Raw genomic sequence first — 24,374 nt, 5'->3', positions numbered from 1 at the left:
CAAATTGGAGTCTCAAAGGAAAGGTCCAAACTCTATTCAGATAAAATTGCAAGCAACAGAAGAAAAGTGAACTGATGATTTTGGGCCTTGCAAAGCTTTCGTTGGCCATGAAAGTAAGCCTTACGTAATGCATGGGCCCTATGTGGCTGAAGTGGGCCCATCTTTACTAGTTAATGGGCCCAGGTCGGAGGGGCCTGCTGTTACGACCTTTTAGATGGGCCGATACCTTGCTCCACAAGCCCATGAAGATGACGGCCCAGGTCAATACACGAACAGAGCCCAAACTGCACACTGACATGTACAATCGTGTCCAAATTCAGTTTTAGGGAACTTGTCTGAATACCTGTACTTCTATAAATTTTACTCAACTCCTGGTGATGATAAACTAATGCAGAATCGTTGGTATCAGCATAAAAAAAAACAAACTATTAACAGTACTGGTAGATATACACATAGTCCACATTTAATTATCTTTAACAGCGAGATTAATTTGTCTCGTGAGGACGACCATCTGTATCAACATCAACTACACCGGTTGGTCAATTCGACTAGGCCAAGCATATGTTTCTTTGGCTGCACATGCTCTAATTCGCAACCACTCTAGAAAGTTAGATAAGTTCCAAGTAAACGGAAGAAAAAGCGACAATACATGCAGCATCTGTCGTATTTTATCTTCTCAAGACTGATACACATTTAATCTATCTAGCTTTCATACACGCCAATGGGTAAAAACGGCTACAGAAATTCTTGACTAAGCGACACTCGTTTTCGATTTCTACCAATTGAGCCATCTAAAAATAGTGCGAAAATGCAAATGAAAATGATCGAGAAAAAATAAACGGTTTTTCTATTATGTCAACCATTTTCTTATTTTTGTACCATGTTTACATGGAAATTAATTATCTTTTATAATAAAATAATTATCGTATTTCGAAATATCCCAATATATATGGTCTATGCCTCTATGGCTCTATTTGACCTATAGGTTAGAGGCCCATTAAGAATTGAACCAAACATCTAATGGTTAAAAGAAGAAAATAGTTTGTTATCTGCATAATGTAATTAAGCTTGAATCCCAATCTATTTGGTCATATTGTAAATTCATATTAGGTTAAATACATCAATACTGGCAAGCATGTTCCTATCTGTATAGCTTTGTTTTTTTTTGATATTTTAATATGATTTTTGTTTCCAATATTATGTAACCCATATGGTGAAGATGATGAGACAAGCATTAGAAGGTAGCAGTAGATGGAGGAGGAAAAGAGGGGCTATTTGCCTCTGATCTTTCCATGCTTTCGGCCACCGGTTGGAGACATGCATGAACAGGTGCACCCTCTTTCACTCTCTTTTAATTAGGAAACCTCTCAACTCAACTTAATTTTGCTTTTTTGACGAAACAACCGCTCCATTTTCCTCCAGATGGCCGACCGATTATTCAAGGGATCTTGCACTTTGTTTCATGTTCTTGTCGTTATTACAGAGAAATTAATTATCCTGCTTCAACTCATAATGGCATGGATTGCATTGGAATAAACCCTAAATTAATGAAAGAAAACATGCCTGGTGACTGGACAAGCTTATTATATGGTCACTGTACTGTCATATGCAAATGAGAGTTTGTACGATATTTGTAGTGAAAGCAATGACCGGATCATACTTGTCGTTGAAAAGCATTCATCATATCACGGAAAGATGGGCTTGTTGTCTTGTGTAGACGTTTAATTAACTCTCAAAGTTCCTTAACTTCTTAAGCGCAACCTTAATAGTACAGCTAGCTGTTAGCTAGTACGTGCTCCCGCCGGTTCTATAATTTTTAACGTTTTGAATACTATATAATTTTTAAAATATATCTTTAACTACAGTTTTTCTATTAATATATACAACAAATAAACATATTTTTATTTTTTAAGATAAATTTATATATATGTTGTTCTGATATCTTTAAAATAAATATTTTTTTAAGTTATTGATGGTTTTTTTGGGTAAGTTATTAATGGTTAAAAATTATAAAAGTTTAACCTAACCTTATTCAAAGCATAGAGAACTATAAAACTGGAGGATGATTTGAGACTTTTAAACAGGTCAACCGGGAAACTTGCACTTACACCTGAATTTCTATAAAAATCGTTTATGTTAAAGTAGTGCTTCCGCTCAACACACACATATAGGTCCCCATCGTTTCTTTGCAAACGAAAAATAATTTATGATAAAATTTTTATATACGTGTTTTTGGCGATTTAAAATCAAAGACGGAAAAATAAACTTCGATGAAAAAATCTCCAAAATCAACTCCAAATTTAAGGTCAAAAATTTAAATTTTGACTAACAAGCATAAACACAAACGAAAAGATGGGCCGATAATAAATCCACGAGGAAGGCTGAGTTGGACCGATAACGTAGATGGGCGGGCCCCACCACTTAGAAGGAGCTTGAACGTGAAAAGGTTGACGCTTGTGCGTCTCGTGTCTATCCTCTCACCTGCAGCCGAAAATTTGATAGAATGACTCTTCTATAAAACTTTTTTAGTAAAAAAAAGTTTTCTTAGCGCTAATCACAAAGCTATAACATCTCAACACTATGTGTATTGGCGCTGAGATCCTGTCTGAGGTGCCAATGCATCGTGCTAAAGTGTTATATAGTTCAGTGTCATCTAGATTAATGCTAAAAAAGGGTTATTTTTGCAGTATGTTTTTGGTACAAATTATTTATAAAATAATTTATTAAAAGGTCACTTTGTCGAAATTCCGGCACTTGCAGCGTCGTTTCGTGGGAGGCCACTAACCTCGACCGATCCTGGCCGTCCGATCCGTCAAGAGCGGACGGTGATCAGCGCTCTGCCCTCCTTTGAAATAGTCTTCGTGGCTGCATGCGTAGGTGATGGGCGCGTTGTCTTTGTGCCACGAAATAGAATAATTGATCATTTTATTTCGCTCCTTTTTGCACGTGTCTGTCTCTATCCCCCATTTTTTTAAGAAAAAATATATACTATTCTAATTTTGGTCGTTATCCAAACGTTTCCATGAACAATTTTAGACATAAACTAAATATTTTTGCAGTGTATTATGACTCATCTTTTTTTTTCAAATTAAAAAGTTTATTATTGCTTGTGCATGATGATTGTAAGATAAATGTAGCGTCAAGTAACACGTGTATTCACATTTACGATTATTTATTATTTCAATTATAGACGATGTTCTGGTCGACAACAAGACATTTGTTGTGACTTTGTCAATTTCAAGATATGTCAACCGAGTATTTTAGATATACTTACAGAGGCAGAATATGTGTATGTATTCTTAGGGATAGTTTGTGCGTGTTACGAGTGACTTGCGTTTATATCCTGCTTTTTTTAAAAAAAAAAATCACACCAAAAAACATAAAATATATACTCCACAGGTTCAAACGCAGCCAATAGCCGTGGACTACCCAATAATTGCGGTGGGGCCCACACCCAGCATACATAGCCGCTCTCGCCTCGCGGCTCTGCCCGCCGTTTCGCCCCAAAATTCCGTTCCCGTCCACCTCCCTGTTCCCCCGAAATTTCTTTACAAAATTTTTCGAAAGTAAATAAATACGCCCACTGACGTGTGGGCCATACCCTCCTCCCCCTGTTCAAAACTTCAAATCGTCGCGTTTTTTCTTCAAACCGTGGCTCTCTCTCTCTCTGCAATAAGAAGTCGTCTTCCACCTCGAGCTCCTACTCTCCCCGGTGATCTCTCGCTTCGATTCGATTCTCTCGTGCAACTGCAAGACACAAGGCCAACTTGATTAGGAGGAGGAGGAAGAAGAAGAAGCGGTGATTGCTAGCTAGCTAGCGAGCTCCGTCGACTCTTGCCTGCAGCCATGATTACGGCGGCGGTGGCAGCCGTGGTGGAGTCCGCGTCGCCATCGCCATCGCCGGCGAGGAAGCGGTGCCGGCTGGGCGGGCCGGTCGTCGCGAACGGCGAGGGTGGTGCTGCTAGTAATACTACCACCAGTAGCGAGTTCCAGCTGCGGCACTGGCGCCCGGCGGCCGCAGGCAAGCGGGCGGGGCTGGGGATGCGGAGGCGGTGGGCGCCGCCGGAGATAGAGATCCCCGGCGGCGGGAGCGGAGTCGGAGTCGGAGCGCGAGGGTACACCAGCCTCCGGGACATCCTCTCGTCGCCGGAGTACGCCGCGTCGAGCAAGTCCAGCTCCCCCGCCGACGGTGGCAGCGGCGGCGGCGGCGGCGGCGGCGGCGGCGGAGGGGACGTGCACATGATACGCCACCCGCTGGTGAAGCACGCGGCGTACGCCTACCTCCAGCTGACGCCGTCGGCGAGGGACGCCGCCGACGCCGCCGGCAGGAGGCGGCGGCGCAGCCGCGGCCCGCTCTGCCGCCTCCTCCTCGGCTGCCTCGGCTTCGTCGGCGCGCTCTTCGGACGGTGACTGACCTCGCCGTCTCCGGCGAGACACGCCCGCACGTCTCTTGACCTTTTGACCGATTTTTCTTGCCTTTTTTTTTAATTTCTGTTTTTTTACAGTGTATTATTTAGAGCAGAAATTGGATTTTTCCTGTTCTAATATGGGTTGTAATTAGTTTCTGTAAATAATAGTTTTGTAGGATTTTAGGTGTGAGACAGAGAGATGATGGCAACAATTCAAAAAAAGAAATGATTTGCTTGCTAACACCTGATTGGTTAGCTTGAGGGCAATGCATTTGTGATACTACTATTATTAAATTTTTACTCATCATGACTCCATGCATTATTGATGGAGTAATCAACCATGCAAAATCAAAGCAAAGCAAAACAAAACAACACGCAACAAAGAAAGGGAAAAAAAAAGAAAAACTCTCTCACCATCACACTATGCTTCATAGTTCATACATAACTGTTCTTAATTTGATCCATTCCACATTGGATTGCTTCTACTATCTGCTCTGTTTCTTTCTTCTCTTTTTCTGTTGCTTTTTCGTTGACGACTTGACGTTTGATTTTGATCCATTCACTATGTAGTAGTAACAGTTTTAGGTTACACGACAACTTTGGTCAAAGTTAAACTGCTTCAAATTTGATTAAGTTTATAAAAACAACAATATTTTCAACCCAAGACAAATTTATTATGAAAATATATTTAATTATTGATTTAATAAAACTAATTTGATAATATCAATATTACTATATTTGCCTATAACTTAATTAAAATTGAAGTAGTTTAACTTTGACCAAAGTCGAAACGGAGGGAGTAGTATTTACGCAATATACACGGGTCACCATCTTGAATGGATGGTGCAATGCAAGCTTAATTTTGGCTCCTTAATTCATGCCATTTAGTTGTTGTTGTTGTTGTGCGGTCGCCGGTTCATGGCGCCACCGCCGAGGGAAGCGCGGAAAACGTCAGCAATGGCCGGTGGCTCGTCGTCGGGGTCGGCGCCGCTGAACCTGCGCTCCCGCGGCGGCGCCGACGGCGGCGGAGATGGCTCCTGCCGGCGGCTGGCGAAGGGGTTCCAACTCGACCAACTGCTCCTCTGCTGCACACACATGGACCAAAAATCAAGCTGATCATCACCATGAAATGGACAAAAAAAGAAAAAAAATGTAGTAACACAGAAGATTGTCTCTTGGTGCAGTGTATCTTTCGCGCCAAGATTCGTGCACATGGGCCGGTGCTCCATTGCAATCAGTGCTGAACATGGTATGATGCATTAGCATTACATTACATCACTTTCTTAATTATCTCTACTACTGTATGTAAAAACGGTCGTGTGAAAAATCCACACCACCTGGAAAAAAACGAAAAACAGTATTTCCATATGAAAATCAAAAAAAAAAAGAAAAGAAACAGGTAGATAGAACAGAACCCCATAAAACTATTCTCGGAAATAGCATATATCATGGCGCAGTCCTCACGTGAGAATGGTTCCGCACAAGTAGTTTACCAGCCTTATGCCGGAACCGGATTATCCGTGCCCGAAAAAAAGTCCAGTTAAGCGGTGATCCCAACGGTGTGGTGCACATGAAAATCGAGCAGCTGCGAAGAACAAATGTGTAGTACAGCACAGATGCAGAGGCAGAGAGAGACGATTGGTATGTGGAAGGGAATGCTTCGAGCTGCTTGGATCATGGCTGTGCATCCCGGAGAATTGAGGCACAAGTCGTTCGCACGACGGCTCAGCCATCACACCCTCACTGTCAGGTTGGGCCAGGATTTTGAGCCAAATCTGTGACAACTGACAGCGGCTTGAATGGGGCAGAGATGTTCAGAGTTTGGGGAGAAGAAGGGAAAAGGACTAGCAGTGAAAGGGTGTGTTTAGTGTGACAACTCAAACTGTCTGTTTGCCAGAGTTGGGAGCAATGAGAGGGAGATGGCTGGGAAAGGTTGATTTGGCAGGATTGGGAGGAAGCCTCTAATTGCTGTAGCATCTTGTTTTCGGACGACGGTTGGGAGTTTCTTCAGATTGGAAAAACCAGCTGGTGTGTGTCACTAGTTCAGGGGAAGTTGTCTGTCTCACTAACTCTGAATTTTGGGTGGTTTTGGTGAGCACTTTTTCCATCCTTGAGTAGGTACCATGAGGTACAGGGTATCGTGAGGTACCAATCTAATCTAACCGTTGATTTAGGAGGGCTAAAACAAATCACCGCCCGCTCGACTCAATCGCATCCACCGACGACAGCCTGATGAAAAGCATGGTTTGGCCTGAAGAACTAAAGCGTGTGCTTCACGAGAGGGGCGCTGTACATGCTGCTGGTGATGGCGATGGGGCTCGCGTGCGCCTACTCCTACTGCTACCGCTCCAGGCTGCGCCAGCAATACGGGCTCCAAGAGAAGCCCTGCGGCGACCGCTGTCGTGCTGCGTCCACTGGTGCTACGAGCCTTGCGCCCTCTGCCACCAACATCCAGCTTTGGCTCACCGAGCTCTCGATGAAAAGCCGCCGCAACAATCGCCGAGCTCCGCCCTTGACCACCAAAAAAGACTGGATTTTGGTGACCGAGAGCCCGACGAATGGCCGCCGCAACCATCGCCGGCCTCCAGGTACCGCATCGACAAGCTCCTACCCTTGACCACCAAAAGAATGACTGGATTTGGGTTACCGAGATCCCGATGAACTCCAAGGCAACACAGTCGGATCCTCCCCACCACGGCCGCCATTCGTTGTCGCCTCCGTGCCGTCGTCGCATCCAAGGCGCCGCTCTGCCGCTGTCTCATCCACCCCACCGCGGCCGTCATCACATCCACCCAGCTGTCGCTGCCGCCGCCGTCGCATCCATGGTGCTCTCTCTCGTCCTGCCTGCGATGCTGAAGAGATGTGTGCGAGAGAAGAAAGAGATGTGTGCGTCTGTGCGATGCGGAAGAGAACACGAAAAGACAAAAATACCCTCCCACCCATGGTACCGTATCGATCCTTCCTGCAGTATCACGCGGTATAGAGGCTGTATCAGCCGTTCGATGGGGCTAGATGGACGGCCACGATTCGGTACCGCACATGGTCAAGGACAGTAAAAAATCTCAGTTTTGGTAGTTCAAGGAAGCAGTGATTTGGACATCTTTACTTGAGATTTCTGGCACTAAATTTGATCTGGATGGCCCAAGGGAACTACGAGTCTTTGAAACGATGAATGAAACAGATGAGAAGGTAAATTTGATGACACTTGTCAGACTACCAGACGGTACAATTTGATTCACTCTATTAACAGGTAAAATCAGATTCTCAGATGTTCAGTTGATAATATCACGATGTATCTGTTCTGATATAGGGAAAAGAAGAAGCGTGTTAATTACCGGCTCTGAATTTGCTGCTGCTTCAGGTCTTTCAGAAACAACATAGCGCAGGAAGTCCATGAAGAAAGCTGTCCCTTTGTCAGCGAAGTTCTTGATGTAGAATGCTATCAGCTGGCCAGAGTTAGCTCTAAGATGCTCAAGCCTCTGCTCAATATTTGGTTCGTATTGCATCACTGTAGGCCGAATGAAGGAGTCATACACCACATCACTGCCCTGAATAAACAGTTACTCTCTCCAAGTGAGAAGACGATATAATTATTCTTGTTCTTTTTTCAGGTGAAACAAATACACCATTGAATCGTAAGTTTTAGGGGATCATAGTATGTCAATCATATGTAGGAGTATTTTCTGACCTTCGTTTTGGGATACCACAGATAAACAAAGAAAGCTAGCTTAATTTCTCCATACATTGGCATCCTGTCATGGGTAGATTACAGTAGACAAGCATAAACTAGGCGAACTATCAATTAGGAAGGGAAAACACTTTGCACATATAATTCAACTAACCATGAGACGAAGCTCTCACAAGCTATCACCATGGACACTATGATCCTGAAAAGTATTCATCATCAGAACGTTAGGAAGACTGATACTTGAGCTTTAGAATGGGACGAAGTGTTAGCAAGCATTGGCAGAAACCTTTGGCTAATTTGCAGCGTGTATTTTAAGTTATATAAAAAAACAAATCTCAAATTAATTTGGCAAGCATAGAAGTTTAAACATTGCAGTTTAATGTTCAGAAAACATGCTGTATCAAAGGTAGGACCAGTAACTGATTATAAACCTTTATAATTGGCTCCTAGTTTTGCCGGGTGAATATTTAAGCTTGAACAATATTCAATCAAAACAATGTGCTATGTTTTTTTTTTCAAAACTAAAACAATTTGCTAGTTAGCAAGTTTTGTAGAGGCTAGTGAATCATATGCTGTTTTTTTATGCTTGTCTGAATGTCATTATTTTGACTGGTGCATGCAGCTCACTATTCTTAATATCCTTCTTAGCTAACATTTCGAGCGAAGCCCAATTGTCAATTAGGCAAAACGACCTAACGGAAGCAGTTTAGAAAACTTCCCTTAATCCCATACTTTAAAAGATCAATATTATATCCGCGGAGGCATGCACAAGTCTAACTATAGAAATAAAAAAATGACATGCTTAGAAGCATTGTCTTACAAACAATTATTCATGTCATTGTCTCAGTGACGAACAAATGTACAACCAACGCGGAACTGTTAAACAAATCAACTTTCATTCATCTTTCATAAAGCTGACTTTTAGACAGTACAGTATGCTATTAAGATACCTCAGCCAAATATCCAAGAATACTCGTCAAACATCAAGCAAATATACCCGTTTTGTTGACAAATGTTTGTGTCCATGTTACAAACAGTTAAAATCGTCATTTATCCACGTAACATCCACATGGAAATATGTTATCCATGGAAACCGAAGAAAAATAGACATTAAGTTGGCATCATCAATATTCAATCGCAATATTTTTTAGGATAATTGGACTGAATGTGATAATATCTACTTTTGCCCACAGACAACGTACATCAAGATGCCATATAAGTATATAACCATATAAGTGATCAAGGGACATAATTAATTAATCACCACATGACAAAGCAAAAAAGAACATGGTACTGAATCTCATGGAATGGAAACAGATCGAGACCATGCAAAGCATATGCAACAAAAGAACTAAACCAAACGAGTCCCAATAATCAGCAGCAGTTTTTCATATGTCCAATAACAAGCTACTGAATCTCATGGAGAATAAGAAGAAGAAGAATCATTAGGTAGGTAGCTGACCAGTACTGGCACCAGAAGCGGAGCATGTGCGCGTCGTCGGGTCGCGTCTCCAGCGTCTTGAAGCACTCGAACGCCGGCATGGCGTACCCGAACAGCACCCTGAGTCCATCCACACATGCACCTCAATGAATTCAGTTCGTAGACCAAGTTTAATTCATGTGTATTGGATGATGCAGGCCAAGGATGATGTAGATAGCTTAGGTACGCATTGGTTCGAACGGGTAGCATGCATGCATACTAAGGGATAGCGAGAAAGATCGAAGAGGCTACAAGAAGGGATGATCTTGACTTACAGTAGGACCTTGGAGATGAGCTCGCCCAACATGTCGCCGCCGGCCGGTCAGCTCGGGAATCGCAGCGTGGGGAAGAAGAGGCGGGAAGAGGAGACGCGCGGGAGTGGAAGAAGGAGTTGATCATCAGTTTGCCGGTCGAGGTGTGTGATATGTGAGTTGGAGTCTCAAGCTAGCTTTGACCAACTGCCTGTGGGGCCCACGGTATCTGCTTGCCTGCCACCGGTACGTCTCCATGTGTCACTGACTTGGTGGGGCCCGGTATCTTTCTTGCTTCTGCATTCCAATTTTTCTTTTTCTTTTATTCTGCTTTGCTCTCTCTATTTTTACTAAGAAACATATTACAGACTTAATCGTTCACAACACACACTCATTATAAGACATGCATGCACTCGTAACTTATCCTTATGAGCACGGGGGCTAAGTTAAAAGTACATCACCTACCACTAAAAATATGATTATCTATAAATACTAGCACTCGTGTCGAATATATTAAATGGGTTAATTGCATTACGAGAAACTTAATTAGTTGATTTATGTTCCCTTCTCGCTTTGCTATGCACTCTGGGTATTTGTTTGTCTCTTCGTTGATTCGGTCGTTTAATTTTCCATCCATTCCTGATAAAAAAAATTCTCATACCTAATACCATTCCTAACTCAAGACATTAGACATAATTTTTATAAACTTCACATCATAAAAAAAATTGTACTAGACACTACTCTTTCAATAGAAATATCACTTTTTCATACTTAAATTTAATGCTAGGTGACAGCTTATTTAAGGCCTGGTTTCCTTATCTTTCATCATTTATTCACTTGTCACATCATTTTTTATTCTAGGTGACAGCTTATTTAATGCTATGGACAACATTCTAGTTATTGGGTTAGGAATGGCCTAATGTGGATTAGGTAGGACATGTCATCCAGAAACCATTTTTCTGTAGGGTTAATAAGGGTACACTAGTTGACTCCACCATTTAATATCCACCAAATTATTATTCTTTTCTCACAAAATCCCCAGCTTTGCTAAATTTCTTTAGTTACTTCAAATCTCGTAACCAAATAATTCGCCGACGACCACAAAATACAAGAGAAAACCGAAAGTACCTGCTTTTTTTTCTTGAAAATATTGGGTTTCCCACACTCACTCAATACTAGGGAGAACACCAAAGAAATTACTTCGCCTTGTAATTTTCTCCTAGCAGTGGTCCCTTTGCAGTGAAAATAAGTCCACCAACTATTCAATATTAGATTTTGGCCATGTAATATTATTATCTTCTATTAGCTGGTGTTCACGATTTTTTTGGGGAAATGTTTTGACAAAACAGTCAAAATTCTGATGTGGAAAGAACTATGGATAACGCCACATATATTGTAGTGATGCATGGAGTACATGCAGTCAATTCTCGTTTTGAAAGTTAGGGAATTCAAGTGAATTTCCTGGAGTGTTTATCATCAAGCTAGTCAGTCAACGTATGTGCAATTGTGTAATCTAGTAGTTGTCCTGTAGTAGCAAAACCGAGTCACGAAACTCTTCATCCGTGCGCGTTCGCATTACAAGTAGACTACTGGTACATATATATATGTCCAAATTAAATGCATCGGGTCAGTCAACTTTGTTTTTTCTTGGATAAATATAAGTCACACTTAGAAAACCTTTAATAATAAATCAAGTAAAAAAATAAACAATAATTACGTGATTCTTTTAATAAGATTAATAATTAAATGTGTGTCTAATAAGGGTTAACATCACTATATATTAAAAAGAAGGTATATCATATACAGATAATAGATGAAGTATGTATTAATCTAAATGAAGAGTCTCAGTCAATGAAGCTATCGTGTTGCCTGCTCGCAGACATGGAACACGTAGGACAAATGCACATTTATGCATGCGTACGTAATTGAGCTACGCAAACACGGTGACGAACGTTTCCGTGTGGGTAGTTAAATTAGTGGTGATTGTCAATGTATACTGTCAAGACTTCACTGGTACTACTAGGACTATATATACTACTAGAATTAATGTGCTGACAGAAGCAGTACGTACGTGTAGTCATGCATGATTTGTTCATACTTCAGTTCGTCGTGGATCATTATGACTGTTAACTAATTTCTTCTTAATTAATTACATACTCTATGTGATACTTATCAGTGTTCAGTGATATATATATCGCGCTTGTACGTTCTAGAATGATCATCAATATAATGCTAGGAAATTTAATTAAGTGAGGTCAACTTTAAACTTTGCCCGCGGTTAGCTAAAGCGTGCATATCACATACTTCCTCTTATTCACGATATAATTAAAATGTTTTAGGTTTTAAATAAATGCATACATAGATTTATGTATATGCCTCATTTTTTTAGATAATTGTATGCCCCTCGTATATATGTCTAAATTCATAATGTGAAATAGAAGAAGCATTTTATTTTTTTTTTAAGAAAAAAATAGTATAGACGCAAGCGCTCACAATGTGCACACGCACACTATACCCTATGAGTACCTTCGGAAGACTGTTGGTATATCTTGAGACTCACAAAGTCACCATGAACATCTTAGTGTTAACGGGTATATCACCTATCACTAAAAAATAATTAGCTTAAGTGTGAGCACCCACAAGTCTACAACTTAAACCCTAAACCCTAGTGACTGGTTTCATAAAAAAAAATCTAACCAGTTGAGCTACCTTCACATATTACTGGGGTTGCATTTGAGGTCTCCATTTTTTTTTATCATCAATCACCACCTCTTTATTTAGACGATAGGTTCAGTAATATCACGAGCCACCAGGCGGTTAACAAAATCTAGGAGGGGAGGATTGACCCGGGTCCCTACTAAAACCCCATTGGGCCAGTTCATGGGCACACCTATTACATCGGCGAGGCACATGAGAGAAAACAACTTTGACAAAATCTCTGCGAACTACATCTTTTATCGACTTGAACAGAATACCTCCTGGCGCCTGATCATAAGAACTGGATTGTACTGCTGTCACCAGAACTTGAGTCCGTCTCAACTTCCACCTGGCTCACACCCCATTCCGCGGCTGCTTGTAACGCGAAGGGGTTTCGCAGGATAAAGCCCCAGCCTCCAGAATTGCTTGCTTCGTAGAATGCTCCATCAACATTCAGTTTCAGCTCATCCTCATGTGGAAACTTCCAAACACTCCTACCTGCTGATACACCCTCCGGACTGGGAGTTCTTACACTCATCAAACCAGCAGGCGCAGACGCCATAAAATTGGCTCTTCTAACAATTTCCGTAGATGATGAACCTTGCTCTCCTGCATTTACCTTATTGCGGGTATCCCACCAACACCACATCAGACAAGCTATTTGTAATCTCCTTCCTTCCTCCAAATTCAGAATATGTTCGACCACCGACCTGCCTGAGTCCAACATCTTCAAACTGAGACGAGTTTGTTCCAAATTCATCAGACGCCAGCAATTCTTGACAAGCTTGAACTTAAAAAAGCAGTGACCCCCATCTTCATCAAAACGAAAGCACACAGGACATCTCGTATCAGTCTCCAGCCCCCTCCTGTGAATATTCCTCCGAAGAGGTAAGCTATTGTGAGCCACTCGTCAGTCGTCACGGGAAATGTTTCACTTTTGGAGCACACTCAATTTTCCACAGCTTCTTCCATAACTCGCATTTATCCACCGGCACGGACGAAGATGACTATCCCCTTTGTCTAGTTGCTTGTCTCTCCTTATAATCTTCTAACATATGATAAGCCGATTTCACAGAGAAACACCCTCTTTCATCCGGATGCCACGCCAAACAATCTTCCCAGCTACCATGAATTGGAATTGCAAGAATGTTTATCACATCTTCTGGAAAAACAAAAGAGAAAAGAAATGAGGTGCGTGGGCCGTTTAAAGAAATTCCATAAAAAAACTAACAAGTTGAGCTACCTTCGCATATTCCTGGGGAATAAGTTCATTTGAGGTCCCTTAACTTATCAACGAATCCGATTTTCATCCTTCAACCGGAAAACCAGATACAACAGATCCCTCAACTATCAAAACCGGTGTAGAAAAGGTCCCTCGGCAGTTTAGATGGCGGTTTTGGCTGACGTGGCGCTTATATGGCTAGTTTGACTCGGTCTTCATCTGACGCGTCATTGACATGGCGCTTACGTGGCAATTCGATCCGGAAAAATAATAAAACCTGTGGGACCCAAATGTCAGTTTTACACACAAAATAATAAAAAATGGTGGGGCCCACATGGGCCCCACGTGTCATGCTCACCCCCTCTTCTTCCTCCTCTCTCTTCATCTCTCTCACGCAAGGTTCGGCGGCCCGCAGGAGCGCTGCATGGGCAGGGAGGGAGTCAGCAGGCCGCGGCGGAGCGGCGGCGGCGGCGGAGGTGGCCGGAGGAGGAGGTCGCTGGCGAGCGCGTTCCTGCTCCTGCTCCGACTGCTACCGCGCTCCCCTCTTTAGCCCTAGCTCCAAAACTTTCACTTCGCTAGAACACACAACCCTTTCTCTCCCTCGCAATGCCACAAAATCAGATTAGTCGAGGCCGAGAAGATGCCACTTGGGCCCGGCGCAAGGAGGAGTAGGAGGGGGGAGTGTGTGCAGTGCCGCTGGTCGCAGTCGGCGGCGGCGATGGAGATCGGCGCAGCGGCGCAGGTAGAGGCAGGAGATCTTCGATCCGTCGAGTGCAAGGACCGATTAAGCTCACGTGTTTTTTAGCCTAACACCATATAACGCCGGCCGGCCGCACTGCCGAGGCCGCGACCCGCGCTCTGCCGCACGGCCACGCTCGCGTCATGCAGCTCGTCTCCATCTCCAAGAACCGCCGCGGCGGCAACGACGCGGACGGCAAGCACGATAGCAGCGACGTCGACGAGGGCGCCGACGCCGACGGTGAGCACATCCCGCTGCAAGGCTCCTACTAGGTGGTCCGGATCAAGAAGGACAAGATCCTGGCGCCGCACGTGCACTTCTGCAGCGTGTGCAGCAAGGGCTTCAAGCGCGACGACAACCTGCGGATGCACATGGGCGGCCACGGCAAGGAGGCATATGCAGGAGCTTATTGTGTGCGGCCATGGCGACAAGTACAAGTCGGCGGCAGGGGCGCGTCGCCATCGCCGTCGCCGCCGCCAGCGGACGTGGCGAGGTGGTGCTTCTACTCCAGCCGCCGAACCTTGCGTGAGAGAGAGGGGAGATGGGGAGAGAGGAGGAAGCCCGGGGGGAGAATGACATGTGGGGCCCATGTGAGCCCCACTATTTTTTATTATTTTGTCTAAAACTGACATGTGGGTCCCACGGGTTTTATTATTTTTCCGGATCGAACTGCCACGTAAGCGCCACGTCAACGACACGTCAGATGAAGACCGAGTCAAACTAGCCACATAAGTTCCACGTCAGCCAAAACCGCCATCTAAACTGCCGAGGGACCTTTTCTGCACTGGTTTTAATAGTTGAGGGACCTATTGTATCTGGTTTTCCGGTTGAAGGACGAAAATCGGATTCGTTGACAAGTTAAGGGATCTCAGATGAACTTATTCCTATTCCTGGGGGGTTACATTGAGGTCTCCATTTTGAAAAGAAAAAAAGTATACTTTTACTCCCTCAACTATAATCCGAGTATGATTCATGACCTTCAACCACAAAACCGGATATACTAACTCCTCCAACTATCAAACCAGTGCAAAACTATATCCCTAAGTGGTTTTGGAAGCGGTGTTGGCTGATGTAGCGCCTACGTGACGCTTATGTGGCATTTTAGAGTAAAAAAAAAACAAAAATACGTGGGACCGACATATCATTCACACATGAAAAACAGTGGGACCCATCGAGCTTACATGTCATCCGGTCTCTCTCCTTCCTTCTTCCTCCTCCCTCTCTTTTTCTCTCTCCTTTGCTCTAGATCTTCACCGGTGGCACAGTTGCACAGAGGGACAAGGCGGAGGCGGGAGGACCGGAGGTGGCAGGGGGGCGGAGAGGCCGGCGAGCCGCTCCTCTCCCATAGCCCGGCGCGCGCCGCTGCCTTGCCTCCTCTCCCGCTGGCTGCCGCGCGGGTAGCAGAGAATTGACACTGCCTATGAGCTAAGCAGCGAAGACATCATTGTCCTTGACAACGAACTGGACCTCGGCGGCATCATGCCCAACTGGGACGATGAAATTCTGCGTCCAAAAGGGGTTCTCATTGTTGGGAACGACGCGGCAGCACGGAGGGGGACGACGCCGCGGGCACGGCCGCCGGCGACGGCGATGGCGGCGGCGGGTAGTCGTGGCGGTCGGAGACGTTCATGTTGGCGAGCACATCCACAATGGGGTAAGGCTGGAGCAGGGCGGAATGGTGCGCGTACGGCTGCGGCTGTGGCCTGCGGCAGCGGCGGCGCGGAGGAGTAACCGTGGAACGAATGGGACGGTGAGAGGTAGGCGGAGGGCGGCGGCTGCTCAGTCTCCGGCGGTGGAGGATACTGGTATTGGTACTGGCCGTATGAGTAAGGGTACGTACTGCTGCGGCGGGCATCTAAGGATACTAGTATTGTTTTTACTCTAAAATGCCACATAAGCGACACGTTAACGACACGCGGGATGAAGACCGGGTCAACACCGTTACGTAAGGGCCACGTCAGCCAAAACCGTTTCCAAAACCACCCAGGGATATAGTTTGCACCGGTTTTGATACTTGGAGGAGTCCATATATCCGGTTTTGTGGTTGGAGGTCATGAATCATACTCAGGTCATAATTGAGGGAGTCAAAGTACACTTTTTCCTTTTGGAAAAAGAAATGAGATGGGGTCTGGGTCTGGGGTGTGTGGGCCGTTTAAAGCAGTGCATATACGGGTTGGCACTGGCAGATTTGATCCATGGCCCATCTCTAGTCTCACTGGTAAAGATGGGCCGATCCATGGGCTTCATTTCTGTAGGATGGGCCAAGCGAATATAATGGCAGAGACTGGATGAATCACGCATTTTTACAACTCCATCAAAGTGAAAAGGGACTATTATAGGGGTAATAAATAAAAGGAAGGGTAGTCCATTTTAAGTTCCAATTTTTATTTAAAAAATTTATCTCCTGTTTGATTGAGCCCAACTCCAAGGATGATCTCGGTGGCGTGACGTGCTAGGGCAGTAAAAATGTAAGGGTTGCCCCTGCCATTGCCGGGCCATCCTCCTGCATCATCAGATTCAATCAGCCACAGTGCCCTGGCCGTGCCACAGTAACAGTATAGTGCGCCATTGCATTCACCAACAGGTCAAGAGCCATTGCGCCATGCGTGTACCAGCGGCTCGAGGACGACTCATGATCAGCTCAAAACCATTCTGACCGGATGCCAGGCACAAACAGTACTTAACACCCTCCTGAATTTCATCAGCTGATGTCTGTTGATCAATTTAATTATAAGCATTTCTCCCCAAAACTTCTTTTGCATTTCCTAGCTTGGAATTCGTCAGGTAGGCCGGCCAATCGATCTCTCCTGCCCCTGAGGGGCGTCATCCTTTTCTCCTATGATATGATGCGAGAGCAGAAAGAAAGACGCCAGGCAGCCGCGAAGAGGCTACGACACCATAGTTTGGTGGTCAGGAGTGTTTTTTTTTATTATTATTTAGCTGTGTAATTAAACCCCTTTTCTTAATATAACGACAGTTATCTGACTGGTCGTTCGAAAAACTTAATTAGGACAACCTACTTTCTCTCCACCCTTCAAAAAAGACCCTCTTTTTAGAAAGAGAGGAGATCCTCTCCTGTTAACAGTTTCATTTACTGAAATGCATAGTTTATCTTATAGCGTTTCGACGTTTAAAAAAAAATCTTGCAATACTAAAATGTTTTAGCGCAAAGCGTTTGTCCCATAAAAGCTTCATTCATCTTTAGAGTAATCAATGCAATGAAGTCTGTTAAAATGTTGAGCAAATGCATTGGAGTTGTTAAAGCTGGGGATACATTAGGATTTATTAAAGTGGAGACAAATACCTTAAAATGCAGGGCATTTTAGTATTTTTCAAGCTTGTATTGCTATATGCGGGATGTGCTATAAGTCAAGTCTTTTTACACGGATGGGTAATTTGATTGTAGCGGAATAACAAGGTGTTAGACAACGAGCGACGTTCTAGCGCGAAGTCATGATAACCACTGCAGAGGAGGCAACACTATGGCGATCAGATAGGAATGTTGATACCGTTTCCTATCCTAGCAGCACGGTCGTGAAACCATACCGCAAGATTAAGGGCCCCTTTGAATCAAAGGAATTTCATAGGATTGAAATTCTATAGGAAATTTTCCTATGTAGCCCTTTGATTCAAAGGATTGAAGTTTTTTAAATTCTACAAGATTCCTATGGAATGGCTTATTGCATATAGGTTTTAGAGGAAGCTTAGCAAGAGGTCCAACCTCTTGAAAAAAAATCCTTTGAGTCTATATCTCTCATCCGATTCCTATGTTTTTCCTATGGTCCAATCAAACAATCATTCCTGTGTTTTGCAATCCTCTGTTTTACACTTACATTCCTGTTAAAATCCTATGTTTTTTCTATTTCTCTTTTTTTTTATTCCTACGATTTAAAGGGCCCTAGTCTTCCCTGAGCTTCTTTTTTCATGTTTGTTTTCTAGCTCGGTCGTTTCATGCAATGCTGGAGCTAGAAATTATCCAAGTCTAGGGCTCAATTAATTGGTTATTGATTTAAGAGATAGTTTAAAAGGATTTAAGGATGATTATAGAGGAAAACCTAAAGCTCAAATCCAAACTGCTCTAGGTTTATCTCCGACTCTACCCATGGATTTTATGTATCTTAATACAACGAGATACATGAATATCGTGTATTCGTAAAAAAAAAAAGAGGATAATCAATCTCACAAGTTGAGATGTACAACTCACTTGAATCGTCAATGGGGATAGCTACAGACGATAAAAAAAATAGGATAATTGTAAATTTACCCCTACTTTGAATCGTTATTGCAAGACTGCCACTAGAAAATTACAAAATGCCACTAGAACTGTCATTCGAGTGACATCCTTACAATATTGAAAAAAAACAGTGGCAAATTTGCAAATGCCCCTAAAAAAATTATAAGTAAAAACTTTTATATCCGTGTTCTTAAAATTTATAAAAGACCACTAAAAATAAGCTATCATAAGTAAAACTTAAAATTATAAGTTTTAAAATTACCACTAAAACTCTGTTTAGATGGGACTAAAACTTTTAAGTTCCTATCACATCGGATGTTTGGACACTAATTATAAATATTAAACGTAGGCTATTAATAAAACCCATCCATAATCTTGGACTAATTCGCGAGACGAATCTATTAAGCCTAATTAATCCATGATTAGCCTATGTGATGTTACAGTAAACATTCTCTAATTATAGATTAATTAGGCTTAAAAAATTTGTCTCGTAAATTAGCTTTCATTTATGTAATTAGTTTTGTAAGTAGTTTAATACTCTAAATTAGTGTCTAAATAAAGAGACTAAAGTTAAGTCCCTGGATCCAAATACCACCTAAGTAGTAGTAGGAGTAGACAATAGCATAGCTAGTTAAAGGAATGAAGAGGTGCATGCCCATGCATGAACGAACGATTCAAGGGTACAGTGAAGATGCTACGTACACTAATCAAGTTGAACGCATTGTTCATAATGTGGCCGGGAAAATTAAGCCCGGCCAGGACCACCATCTTCAGACAAATTTTACAGCCAATCTCTGAATCTCTATTCGATTTCTCTCTCTCTCTCTCTCTCTCTCACAAACACACGCACACGCACACATGTCACATAGGAGAGTCTGGAGTAGATCTGATACCCCTCTATAATTTTCAGCAACAGGACACACCTATAAATCATGATACAGTACTAGATGCAGGGTCACCCTGATGATATATGGCCCTCCCTGATCTATGATCAGCCTGATGATACAGTAGCTATGATCGATCGGGAGGAGGCCATGACCGGGCAAGAACAAATTAAGCTGGCCTCATCATTTCATTTCAAAGCTCAGATGCCCGTGCCCCGGCCGTGCAGCAATAGATCTCGATCGCACAGGCTTTTTTGGTGCACAGTGAATACTATTGCAGGAGATTTTACCTATTCACTGTTAATTAACCTCTTGCAGTATTGTAATAGTCCACATACATTGCATTGCAGTATTGTAGTTGCTTAATCTCTTGCAGTACTACTATGTACTCCTCCTGATCAAATTTATTTTCAGGATTGGTTTTTTTTTGGAACAGAAAGAATACAAGGTAATGTAACTTTTGAATGCATATAGTTTTTGGCATGCATGGTTAAAACTTTTCAAGCTAGAAAAGGCAGCAATAATTCACTGGGCCTACAAAGCTTTTGCGAGTGTACAGGAGCAGAAAGATCAAGAAGGCCCTGCCGGTGAGCAGAAATTGGCACTAATCATGTTCGTGATGACATCCATGATCCATGGCGATGGATAGATCGATCTCTCCTCCCGGAGAATGTCCGGCGGTTTTCACGCTGCAATCGATGCAGGCCGAACGGAAAGAATTGAAGGGGATAAACATCGAGCTCTGTGCCTGCAAACCTGCATCGCATACGATCGAGGCTAGGACGGACGAAGAGCAGCATCAGCGTTGGATTCCGAGAACGCAATGATGCTAACCCAGGACCGGATGTTCAGATTTGCATCAAAAGCTTGAGAAAAATGTGGTGATGAAAATAGCAGTACATTGCACGTAGTACGTACTGCCTGCATATCCGTTCATCCAGGAAAGCTGCTTATTATGATCGTTGGTCCTGACCTGATGATCAATGGCCATCTACTACTAGCTAATTCTAATCCAAGGGAGAAGGGAGCAGCCATGATCATGCAGCATAAGTCTGTCCACCTCTCACTGTACAAATACCGGCATGAACAATGATGATTAATCTACTACTACGACTGTAGAGGAAAACAAAGAGTTAATACGGACAGAGTAGCTAGACAGCATAAAGGCACACAGTAATGAAAGTGGCCAAGTGGGGCAATGCTTCTGCATGATCGGTATGTAGTCTGCAGTGAAACTAAGCTGCAGTGTAATCTCTCGTGGTAATTTCTTTAGCCGCCGTAGTTTTCTAAGCTTCAGCTTCTTATTTTGCTTTTTTCCTTTCCCTTGATATAAATCGGTCTGATTGACCGTGTTATATAACTATAACTCTTTTTCTTTTAATACATTGACGTGCAATTTTTGCTTGTTTGTGAAAAAATCTCTCGTGGTAATTTCCACAGTAATTACAGTCCACTACTAGTATAGTACTACTGCGGCGTGGGGTCGCCGGCTCAGGCCACCGTGGCGCCATGTGTGACGGCGACCTCTCGGCCCTGCAGACGAGGCTGCCGACGATTGATTGCGTAGCCAGTGCAGCAGCAGACGCAACAGGGCTGCGCACCTGCAGGTGGGCCCCACATAAAACTGGCAGCCTGATGACCTTTGACCGCCGGTCTAACCCTTCACGTACGTATATATACCGTATACTCCGGCCGTATATATACCACAAGAGTACGTATGTATATGTACACCACCAGTATCGTACGTGCTCCGGCCGTATATATACCTCAAGAGAGTTCGCAACATCCGACCGTACGTACGTCACAGATGCAGTACTGATGTGTACGAATTGAACAGCGAATACGTATTGCGCTCTGGGGCGTCTTTCACTCTTTGCGTCTTATACGTATGTCAGTATACGTATATGTACTGTGCCGCCGTATGTGAATGCTGGTTGACAATCGGTCGGCTCCTAAATGGTCTCTTGATTAACGTACAAACTGGAGTACAGATTTTATTAATGTTTAATTACGTGTATACGTACTCTACGGCTCTAGGGTTGACCATGCTGTAATTAGGCTGAGTTAATTATTGTCGATGCTGTCATTAAGCTGGAGCTTTGTTTACCTGTGTCTGGAGTGGAGTTAACTCCACTCCGAAGTTGGATTATGAAATGCGAGAGGATCGATCGGATCCAATTACTCCGAGTAGTACTAGTATATCGGATCGGATCCCGATGTCTAATTGTTTGTAAATAACAGATTGGTGCTCCATACAAGAGATTAAGGCAAGTTATTTACGGGGTCCTTGGGAAAAAAGAGTAACTGAAATACGGAAATACTACTGGGCGAACGATCGATCCCTTCCCTCCCCCCTCCTCCCCCTCCCTCCCTTGTCTTTTTTTTTTGACACCGCATTACTTTCTTATTTTAGTAAATTTATGCACCTAAAGTTTATACACCTCAAGTTTACACATCTAAAATTTAGAGACTAAAAGTTTATAAGTCAAAATTTTATATATCTGATTCAAATTTGAATTTGAATTCAAATATTTTTTATATATAGTATTTCTATACATCTAAAGTTTATAGACCTAAAGTTTATAGACTTAAAGTTTATATATCCGATTCAAATTTGAATTCGAATTCAAATATTTTTCATATACTACCTCCGTCCCATATTACTTGTCGCTTTGAGTTTTTGTGTAATTTTTGATCATCCGTCTTACTCAAAAAAGGGGAGGAGGAAGGGGAGAAGGGAGGGGCCCCCCACTGAAATATGCTATTAGTATTATAATACATTAATTAGTACTCATAGAACTCATATAATTTTCAGTGGAATAAAGTCCAATTTCCAAAAAATAAATTTTCAAAATTTTGTATTTCAACGGAAACATTTTTTTACAAAATGGTGAAGTCGTTACACGAGGGTTAAAATGCATGCTGGCACCCACAAAAATATTATGCATAAACATGTATGTACATTTCCAGTAGTAATTTGTTTTTAAGCATATATTAAAGGCGCACTAGTATTGGTTACGTGCTATGGTGTGCGTTAATGTGCAAAAATAAAAATCTGGGTGCCATACAATTTAGCATCAAACCAAATACAAGTTTCCCAATTAATTTTACTGCAGTTACAAAATTTAAAATTACTAAAGTTTCAGTCGTACAATATCAAACTAAACCAGCAAACCAGAGCCATGAGTGGAGGGAGAGGCCGGAGTACTGCACACGGTGGAGCTCTTTTTTTCTTTTTCTTTTTTCTCCTCTCGCGCGCTGTGTTTCGCGAGAGCTTGACGATTTCATGGCCGGTTTAGCACGTACATGTACGCGTCGCCATCCAAACTAATCAAGTCAAAGGAAAATCGCAATCAAAGATCGTATAGTATTTGAATGCGCACGACAATCATCATCGCAATTTTCTTCAATCGATCGCGAGAACGCCCAAATAATCATATTTGAATACGGAACATAGCATCGATCAATCAAGCGCGATACGTACTCATCCGATCAGGAGTAAAAGTAAATAAATAAATCCTGATTCATGATGATTGGAGTTAAAATTAATTGAGACCTACATGAAAGGAAACAATGTAATTAAATGTGCCGGCCGGCCGCTCAGATCAGATCGAATGACCAAGATATAGGGAACATCACGTGGTGCTAGTACCGTTTGTATGAATAATTTTACGGTACTTGAGATCTACCAATTAATAGATACTAAAAAGATATTAATTTTTTTAGTATTTATTTATATATCTTCTAGTTCTAGAAATACAAAATTTACACTAGAAAATATCATAAGCACTATAAAATCATTCCCGTTGTATACACTAGCCGTTGATAATATTTCAATATATACAAAAAGTACAGATTAAGCTTCTATGACACGTCAGTTAAAAATGAACTACTAGTAGCTAGCGCCTTAAGACTTTACGTGTATGTAAAGTAAGATACATGCAGGAGTATATATTAGCAGTATCAAGTTATGCCTGTCATGCGCCATATACAGGATATATATCCGAGCTATAACATACTCTGATATATAGTTGACTTTTTTAAATATATTTGACTGTTCATCTTATTAAAAAAATTAAAGTAATTATTAATTATTTTTCTACCATTTGATTTATTGTTAAATATATTTTTATGTAGACATATAATTTTACATATTTCACAAAAGTTTTGGAATAAGACGAATGGTTAAACACGTGCTAAAAAGTTAACGGTGTCAGAGGGAGTATAAATTAAAAAACATACACATGTCCTCTTAAACTATATAGTGTGGAATTTAGACGCTATACGTACTTACGACGTTGTATACACACATGTACGTGTATCAATATTGCATGTGTCTGGCTATATAACTTGCAAGTAAGCAGTTGCCACTCCGGCCGTATAACCAATCCTTTGGCTTGCGGTGTATCGGGCTGTAACGTGCCAGTATTACCAACCTATGTTTTGGTCGTCGTCCTGCTTCACGTACCGATTACTATCGATCATCACCAGCCCCTTTCAACTCTCACCATACGCACGCCCACATAATTACTATTGTGACTACTCCCTCGGCCGGTTCCATAATAATTGATATTTTAGACATGGTTGGGGTCAAACTTTTATAACTTTGACCATTAATAACTTTAAAAATATTTAGTTTAAAGAAACTAGAACAACATATATAGATTTGTCTTTCAAAACGCTATAATAAAAGTAAACATGCATTTATTTATTGTATATATTATAATAGAAAAATAAGTTCAAAGATATATTTTTTAGTCCGTGTCATTG

At 42.4% G+C, this 24,374-nt stretch overlaps 2 protein-coding genes across 3 annotated transcripts; one reads left to right on the top strand and one right to left on the bottom strand.

Annotated features, from left to right (window-relative positions):
- Positions 1 to 3,846: 3,846 nt before the first annotated feature.
- LOC4349824 (uncharacterized) lies at positions 3,847 to 4,650 on the top strand. Its single transcript, XM_015759792.3, has one exon. The coding sequence runs from the start codon at positions 3,847 to 3,849 to the stop codon at positions 4,408 to 4,410; it is 564 nt and encodes a 187-aa protein (XP_015615278.1). The 3' UTR covers positions 4,411 to 4,650.
- Positions 4,651 to 4,661: 11 nt separating this feature from the next.
- LOC9269077 (putative HVA22-like protein g) lies at positions 4,662 to 9,998 on the bottom strand. 2 transcript variants are annotated; one of them, XM_015759790.3, is made up of 6 exons: positions 9,853 to 9,998; positions 9,560 to 9,658; positions 8,252 to 8,296; positions 8,098 to 8,161; positions 7,745 to 7,957; positions 4,662 to 5,494 (listed from the first exon to the last, which is right to left on the bottom strand). In XM_015759790.3, exons 1-6 carry the CDS (start codon positions 9,882 to 9,884, stop codon positions 5,294 to 5,296), a joined length of 654 nt encoding a protein of 217 aa, XP_015615276.1. In that variant the 5' UTR covers positions 9,885 to 9,998; the 3' UTR covers positions 4,662 to 5,293. The 2 variants fall into 2 exon arrangements, with proteins under 2 accessions (XP_015615276.1, XP_015615277.1); XM_015759791.3 differs by having other exon boundaries at positions 4,662 to 5,491.
- Between the last annotated feature and the right edge of the window lie 14,376 nt (positions 9,999 to 24,374).

This window comes from Oryza sativa, chromosome 11 (genome assembly GCF_034140825.1).
Source record: "Oryza sativa Japonica Group chromosome 11, ASM3414082v1".
Lineage (NCBI taxonomy): Eukaryota > Viridiplantae > Streptophyta > Magnoliopsida > Poales > Poaceae > Oryza > Oryza sativa.
Note: the sequence above shows the minus strand (reverse complement) of the source record. Positions and strands in the feature narration are given on the sequence as shown.